General features: G+C 40.7%; 2 protein-coding genes and 1 long non-coding RNA gene across 8 annotated transcripts in view; all 3 read right to left on the bottom strand.

Annotated features, from left to right (window-relative positions):
- Positions 1 to 961: 961 nt before the first annotated feature.
- Positions 962 to 4,245, bottom strand: LOC127924012 (zinc finger protein 180-like). Of its 6 annotated transcripts, none has more exons than XM_052508355.1 (2): positions 3,802 to 4,007; positions 962 to 3,575 (listed from the first exon to the last, which is right to left on the bottom strand). In XM_052508355.1, exon 2 carries the CDS (start codon positions 3,254 to 3,256, stop codon positions 2,201 to 2,203), a length of 1,056 nt encoding a protein of 351 aa, XP_052364315.1. In that variant the 5' UTR covers positions 3,257 to 3,575; positions 3,802 to 4,007; the 3' UTR covers positions 962 to 2,200. The 6 variants fall into 6 exon arrangements, 2 of the variants coding, with proteins under 2 accessions (XP_052364315.1, XP_052364316.1); XM_052508356.1 differs by having other exon boundaries at positions 3,830 to 4,007; XR_008116552.1 differs by lacking the exon at positions 962 to 3,575 and adding an exon at positions 3,610 to 3,784 and having other exon boundaries at positions 3,987 to 4,245.
- Positions 4,246 to 4,259: 14 nt separating this feature from the next.
- On the bottom strand, positions 4,260 to 6,440 carry LOC127924015 (uncharacterized). The gene is made up of 5 exons (XR_008116561.1): positions 5,705 to 6,440; positions 5,285 to 5,620; positions 5,119 to 5,174; positions 4,891 to 5,064; positions 4,260 to 4,710 (listed from the first exon to the last, which is right to left on the bottom strand). It is a non-coding gene; the product is annotated as an uncharacterized LOC127924015 (long non-coding RNA).
- Positions 6,441 to 7,103: 663 nt separating this feature from the next.
- Positions 7,104 to 8,605, bottom strand: part of LOC127924014 (protein sidekick-1-like) — a 179,850-nt gene continuing 178,348 nt past the window's right edge. Inside the window, 1 exon segment of the mRNA XM_052508362.1 lies at positions 7,104 to 8,605. This exon segment is cut by the window's right edge and continues 2,293 nt beyond it. The gene's annotated coding sequence lies outside the window, so the exon portion shown is untranslated.

Below are 8,605 nucleotides of genomic sequence, written 5' to 3'. Positions count from 1 at the left end.
CTTGGGGATTAATACAGTATTACTGCCCCTATCACATGACTGTACCCTTGGGGATTAATACAGTATTACTGCCCCTATCACATGACTGTACCCTTGGGGATTAATACAGTATTACTGCCCCTGTCACATGACTGTACCCTTGGGGATTAATACAGTATTACTATATACTGCCCCTGTCACATGACTGTACCCTTGGGGATTAATACAGTATTACTGCCCCTATCACATGACTGTACCCTTGGGGATTAATACAGTATTACTGCCCCTGTCACATGACTGTACCCTTGGGGATTAATACAGTATTACTGCCCCTGTCACATGACTGTACCCTTGGGGATTAATACAGTACTGTACCATGACTGTACCCTTGGGGATTAATACAGTATTACTGCCCCTGTCACATGACTGTACCCTTGGGGATTAATACAGTATTACTGCCCCTGTCACATGATATACTGCCCCTGTCACATGACTGTACCCTTGGGGATTAATACAGTACTACTATATACTGCCCCTGTCACATGACTGTACCCTTGGGGATTAATACAGTATTACTGCCCCTGTCACATGACTGTACCCTTGGGGATTAATACAGTATTACTATATACTGCCCCTATCACATGACTGTACCCTTGGGGATTAATACAGTATTACTGCCCCTATCACATGACTGTACCCTTGGGGATTAATACAGTATTACTGCCCCTATCACATGACTGTACCCTTCAGATTAATATAGTAGTATTATACAGATATCCAAAATATATTTTTCTATTTCTTAATTTACATCATAAAATTAACATCCAAAAGGTTTATCCATTCGATCAACATTTATATCAAAACCAAATACACATTTCATTTGATTAAATCAGATTTGCGATATGACCATATTTGCAGTAATACTGTCCCTATCACATGACCATGCTTCGAGATGAAAAAAGAAAAACAAATGTAGGCCTCGTGGTGAGTATTATTTTATATATACATTTATATTTCATGACAAAAACACAAATTCTCAGTCAAAAACAAAAGTCAGAACACAGCCTCTCTTTTCTCTCATGTGATTTCAGGTCCATGTCTTTCCACAACGAGAGCAGTGGTATGTCTTCTCAAGACAAGAGACAAGGCTGCAGTCTGAGGCCAACTTTATTACACATTTTGAAATTAATTGGGAGCGAGACAAGGTTGCAGTCTGAGGCCAACTTTATTCAACATTTTGAAATTAATTGGGAAGCAAGACAAGGTTGCAGTCTTTGTCCAACTTTATTCAAAGTTTACAAATTAATTGGGGAGCGAGAGGGGTTGTGTTCTATATATGAGGGCCTCTCCTAGGTTTGAGTATGTCTGGAGAGAGAGAGAGCTAGATCTATCTAGACATACTCAAACCTGGGAGAGGCCCTTCACAATTATACTGTATAAAGCTAGCTAGATCTACTCTGGCTTAAACTGTATAAAGCTAGCTAGATCTACTCTGGCTTAAACTGTATAAAGCTAGCTAGATCTACCCTCTTAAACTGTATAAAGCTAGCTAGATCTACTCTGGCTTAAACTGTATAAAGCTAGCCAACTAGTTAGCTTCACATTCTAGCTCAGGCTACATGCTATCTGTATTATGAAGATGGATATTGATCTGGCATCCACTGCTTACTCAAGCATGCTAACTAACTGTGTGTTTATGTCGCACGTTAACACAGAACTCTTCACGGAGACAAACACACGCTGAAACATCAATCCATAGGGGGAGTCAGTGACACGTTTTCATTTATGCAGAAATCAAAACGAAAGAAAAGTTCTTACAAATTCAGCAGTTTATGGTGTGAAGTAGGCTTTTAGAAGAGTCATCTTTATTTTATTAATGTGGCATAATCACAAACCCGTTCTCAGTCAAAGATATCAGCCAACAAGGGAGCACTTTTGTGTGTTTCCTGATAAACATTCAAACAATGTCCCAACATTCTAAAAATGACCAACGTTCTTTTAAAGAACGTCCAGGTTTGTCACACAGTTCCGTTTTGATGAGTGGTGAAGGAAATAATCGTTTCCTGTATGCATAGACAGGTTCCAATTCATATGGATGGTAAAAGGTACACAAATGTAAAAAAATATATTAAATTACACAGTATAAATAATGGCTTCGGACATTTCTCTCCCGAGTGAGAGATTCATTCATGCTCTTTCGGTTGATGAAACCATGAACATTTCATTCCACAGTGGGAACAGTAGAAGGCTTCTCCTTTGTGTGTCTTTGCTCGTGCACTTTCATGTTCCATAAATTCTTAAAACTCTTTTCACATTGAGAACAGTGGAAAGGCTTTTCTACAGAGTGTGTTAGGTCATGTTTTTTCAGGTATCTTGACTGGGTGAAATCCTTCCCACACTGGAAGCAGTGGAAAGGTTTCTCAACAGAGTGTGTTAGCTCATGTCTTTTCAGGTGTCCTGATAAAAAAAAGGTCTTTCCACACTGAGAGCAGCGGTAAGGCTTCTCTCCTGTGTGTGTCCTCTCGTGAAATTTCAGGTCCCTCGGTCGGGCAAAACTTTTTTCACACTGGGGGCAGTGGTAAGGTTTCACTCCAGAGTGTATTCTTTTATGTTCTTTAAGGTATTTTGATGAGGAAAAAGTCTTTACACACTTAGAACAATGGTAAGGTTTCTCTGCTGTGTGTGTTCGCTCATGTTCCTTCAGGGACCCTAATGTAAAAAAATTCTTGCCACACTGGGAACAATGGAAAGGTTTCTCATCAGAGTGTGTTATCTCATGTTTTCTCAGAGAATCTAATGAGAAAAATGTATTTTCACACTGAGAGCAGTGGTAAGGCTTATATACAGAGTGTATTAGCTCATGATTTTTTAGGTTGCCTAACTGGGTAAATCTCTTCCCACACTGGGAGCAGTGGTAAGGCTTCTCTCCGGTGTGCGTTCTCTTATGCCCTTTTAGATGCCCTAACTGGGAAAATCTCTTTCCACACTGAGAGCAGTGGTAAGGCTTCTCCCCTGTATGTGTTTTCTCATGTATTTTCAGGCTCCCTAACCAGCTAAAACTCTTTCCACACTGAGAGCAGTGGTGAGGCCTCTCTCCAGAGTGTATTCTCTCATGTTGTTTCAGGCCATCTAACCGGATAAATTCCTTACCACAGTCTGAACAGTGGTATGGCTTTTCTCCAAAGTGTATTATTCTTTTATGTACTTTCAGGTGTTCTAATGTAGTAAAACTCTTTCCACAGTGGGAGCAGGGGTGTCGTCTTGCTGGTTTGGGCATCCCTGGGTCTGGTTCCACTGAGGGACCCTTCTTGCTGTCAGAGTTAGAATCTGGTCTCTCTCCTGCTAAAGATAGTATTTGGTTAAACAGAGAGACCTGAACGAAACCTCCACATGATAAAACTGTCTTCCTATGAGGTTTAATCTAGACTAGATCCCTCAATAAAAGAGAAGAGCTTGTCATCACAGAGTGGCTGTAGCTCTTTGAGTCCAATAAATATAAATATATAATAATATATAAACACTATTAAACATATTGTTGTTTTACATGTATTAGACCTGATAAATAGACTAGTCAGTATAGGATACATGTATTATACCTGATAAATAGACTAGTCAGTATAGAATACATGTATTAGACTAGTCAGTATAGGATACATGTATTAGACTAGTCAGTATAGGATACATGTATTAGACTAGTCAGTATAGGATACATGTATTAGACTAGTCAGTATAGGATACATGTATTAGACTAGTCAGTATAGGATACATGTATTAGACTAGTCAGTATAGGATACATGTAATAGACCTAATAGATAAATAGACTAGTCAGTATAGGATACATGTATTAGACTAGTCAGTATAGGATACATGTATTAGACTAGTCAGTATAGGATACATGTATTAGACTAGTCAGTATAGGATACATGTATTAGACTAGTCAGTATAGGATACATGTATTAGACCTAATAGATAAATAGACTAGTCAGTATAGGATACATGTATTAGACTAGTCAGTATAGGATACATGTATTAGACCTAATAGATAAATAGACTAGTCAGTATAGGATACATGTATTAGACTAGTCAGTATAAGATACATGTATTAGACTAGTCAGTATAGGATACATGTATTAGACTAGTCAGTATAGGATACATGTATTAGACTAGTCAGTATAGGATACATGTATTAGACTAGTCAGTATAGGATACATGTATTAGACTAGTCAGTATAGGATACATGTATTAGACTAGTCAGTATAGGATACATGTATTATGGCATATATTATTATTATTATTATATATTATGTATTAGACCTAATAGATAAATAGACTAGTCAGTATAGGATACATGTATTAGACTAGTCAGTATAGGATACATGTATTATGGCATATATTATTATTATTATTATATATTATGTATTAGACCTAATAGATAAATAGACTAGTCAGTATAGGATACATGTATTAGACTAGTCAGTATAAGATACATGTATTAGACTAGTCAGTATAGGATACATGTCAAACATGCCCATGGTAGAAATGGCCAGAAACCTCCCAAACATGCCCATGGTAGAAATGGCCAGAAACCATCCAAACATGCCCACGGTAGAAGATTCCAGAAACCATCCAAACATGCCCATGGTAGAAGATTCCAGAAACCATCCAAACATGCCCATGGTAGAAGATTCTAGAAACCATCCAAACATGCCCATGGTAGAAGATTCCAGAAACCTTCCAAACATGCCCATGGTAGAAGATTCCAGAAACCATCCAAACATGCCCATGGTAGAAGATTCTAGAAACCATCCAAACATGCCCATGGTAGAAGATTCCAGAAACCTCCCAAACATGCCCATGGTAGAAGATTCCAGAAACCTCCCAAACATGCCCATGGTAGAAGATTCCAGAAACCTCCCAAACATGCCCATGGTAGAAGATTCCAGAAACCTTCCAAACATGCCCATGGTAGAAGATTCTAGAAATAACCAGGCTATTTACATACCTACACAATAACCAGGCTATATACATACCTACACAATAACCAGGCTATTACAAACCTACACAATAACCAGGCTATATACATACCTACACAATAACCAGGCTATTACAAACCTACACAATAACCAGGCTATTACAAACCTACACAATAACCAGGCTATATACATACCTACACAATAACCAGGCTATATACATACCTACACAATAACCAGGCTAAATACATACATACACAATAACCAGGCTATAGACATACCTACACAATAACCAGGCTATTACAAACCTACAGAAAACCAGGCTATATACATACCTACACAATAACCAGGCTATATACATACCTACACAATAACCAGGCTATATACATACCTACACAATAACCAGGCTATATACATACCTACACAATAACCAGGCTATATACATACCTACACAATAACCAGGCTATATACATACCTACACAATAACCAGGCTATATACATACCTACACAATAACCAGGCTATATACATACCTACACAATAACCAGGCTATATACATACCTACACAATAACCAGGCTATATACATACCTACACAATAACCAGGCTATATACATACCTACACAATAACCAGGCTATATACATACCTACACAATAACCAGGCTATATACATACCTACACAATAACCAAGCTATATACATACCTACACAATAACCAGGCTATATACATACCTACACAATGACCAGGCTATATACATACCTACACAATAACCAGGCTATATACATACCTACACAATAACCAGGCTATATACATACCTACACAATGACCAGGCTTACATACCTACACAATAACCAGGCTATATACATACCTACACAATAACCAGGCTATATACATACCTACACAATGGAAGGCATCACCACAATCAGAACTAACTCTCTACTGAATGTTTTGGCATTGAAGTCACCAAAATTGGTGCAGTCGGAAAGTGATTGAAATCACATGGAACGACCCACATCCTACAGTACAGAACAAGTGTAGAACTTCAGTAGAATGACCCCCTTAACAACCACACTGTGGCTCAACAACTGCAGAGAGAGTTTATGCCCCTGTTTTTAAGATAATACTCACTGGTGTGAATCAGATCGTCAGTCTCCTCCTCCCCTTTCACTCCCAAAACGTCTTTCTTCTCTTCAATTGAGATGGCCTCCTCTCCTTTCACCATTACATCCTTCTCTTCTTCTTTCAATGTGATAGCCTCCTCTTCCTCCTTTATTATTCTGAAAGCTTCTTCCTCTCCAAAAACTGAAACCTCTTCATCATCCTCCTCTTCTTCCTCTTTCACGACAACGTTCAGACCCAGAGCTTCTTTCTCCGTCCAGCAGACCTCCTCTTCTTTAGCAGGGGAGGAGTAGTTTAGTGAGCTCATGGTTGGGGATGCTAGGTAGCATTAGCGATTAGCCTAGTGCTAGTTAGCATTAGCGATTAGCCTAGAGTTAAACGATTAGCCTAGTGCTAGTTAGCATTAGCGATTAGCCTAGAGTTAAACTAACATAACAAGCCAGGTAGCAGACAACGTAAATTGAGTAATTAGTAACTATGACGACAGTGTGTTGAAAACACTTAATAAGCACAACGTTGGTATAAAGAGCTTCAACGTTTCGGCTTAATGTTTGCTAGCAACCTACCGAGGTGGTGGAAGAAGTAGTCATCGTTGTTGTTGTTGTTGTTGTTGAAAAAAGAGTTCCGTCCACTAGATTATACGTCACGCAAGATGCGTCATCTGAAAGACTCACGTCGCCATCTGCTGACTGGAGCGGGAGTGAACCAGGCTGTTCAACAAAATAAAAATATTCACTACACTATATCATATTCATTTCTAAATAAACTGATGTTTTCTCTTACAGATGACAAATACTACTTTCCAATAATACCTCTTACACAGATGTAAAAGCGTAACATGAATATTAAATACTGTCATAAACACAGGTAGTGTGTTATTCTCCCAAGGTCACACGCACACACACACACACACACACACACACACACACACACACACACACACACACACACACACACACACACACACACACACACACACACACACACACACACACACACACACACACACACACACACACACAGAGGAAAGACACAGAGACAGATTGACAAGAAATTTAATAACCAAAAGGATTGTGATGACATCATCAGTCTACACCTAACGCTGTGTGACATTCAGTCTTCGTCTCACTCTCTCTCTTTCTCTCTCCCCTCTCTTTCTCTCTCCCTCTCCCTCACATGTCCCTCTCTCTCTCTCCCTCTCTCTCTCTCCCACTCTCTCTCTTTCTCTCCCTCACATGTCTCTCTCTCTCTCTCTTTCTCTCTCTCTCTCCCCCTCTCTAACGCTCTCTCTCTCTCTCTTTCTCTATCTCTCTCTCCCTCACATGTCCCCTCTCTATCGCTCTCTCTCCTCTCTCCCCACTCTCGCTCTGGTGCTGACGGAGAGACAGAGAGAGAGATGGATGTTAACAGGTATTCGTAGTGCACTACTTTAGACCAGAGCCCTGAGGGTAGTGCACTACTTTAGACCAGAGCCCTGAGGGTAGTACACTACTTTACACCAGAGCCCTGAGGGTAGTGCACTACTTTAGACCAGAGCCCTGAGGGTAGTGCACTACTTTAGACCAGAGCCCTGAGGGTAGTGCACTACTTTAGACCAGAGTCCTGAGGGTAGTGCACTACTTTAGACCAGAGCCCTGAGGGTAGTGCACTACTTTAGACCAGAGCCCTGAGGGTAGTGCACTACTTTAGACCAGAGCACTGAGGGTAGTATATTACTTTAGACCAGAGCACTGAGTATAGTGCTGCCCTTTATATAAATATATAGATTTCTATTTAACTAGGCAAGTCAGTTAAGAACAAATTCTTATTTACAATGACGGCCTACCAAACACGGACAACACTGCGCCAATTCTGCACCGCCCTATGGGACTCCCAATCACAGCCGGATGTGACACAGCCTGGATTTGACACCTCTAGCACTACGATGCAGTGTCTTAGACCGCTGCGCCGGATATGATACAGCCTGGATTTGACACCTCTAGCACTACGATGCAGTGTCTTAGACCGCTGCGCCACTCGGGAACAGGGAGCCATGTCAGACGCACGTGACGCTACCGCAGTAAAACGTTCCTTCTGTACAAAAGCCATTCTAGAAACACACACACACACACGTCTGGGGGCAGTAGACAGGGAGAGGTTGTTTCCAGGGCAACAACACATTATGTCTGGGGGCAGTAGACAGGGAGAGGTTGTTTCCATGGCAACAACACATTATGTCTGGGGGCAGTAGACAGGGAGAGGTTGTTTCCAGGGCAACAACACATTATGTCTGGGGGCAGTAGACAGGGAGAGGTTGTTTCCAGGGCAACAACACATTATGTCTGGGGGCAGTAGACAGGGAGAGGTTGTTTCCATGGCAACAACACATTATGTCTGGGGGCAGTAGACAGGGAGAGGTTGTTTCCATGGCAACAACACATTATGTCTGGGGGCAGTAGACAGGGAGAGGTTGTTTCCAGGGCAACAACACATTATGTCTGGGGGCAGTAGAGGAGTGGACGACTATATCTAACCCTATTCCCTATGCAGCCCTACGAGGCT

Source organism: Oncorhynchus keta, unplaced genomic scaffold (assembly GCF_023373465.1).
Source record: "Oncorhynchus keta strain PuntledgeMale-10-30-2019 unplaced genomic scaffold, Oket_V2 Un_contig_349_pilon_pilon, whole genome shotgun sequence".
NCBI lineage: Eukaryota > Metazoa > Chordata > Actinopteri > Salmoniformes > Salmonidae > Oncorhynchus > Oncorhynchus keta.
Note: the sequence above shows the minus strand (reverse complement) of the source record. Positions and strands in the feature narration are given on the sequence as shown.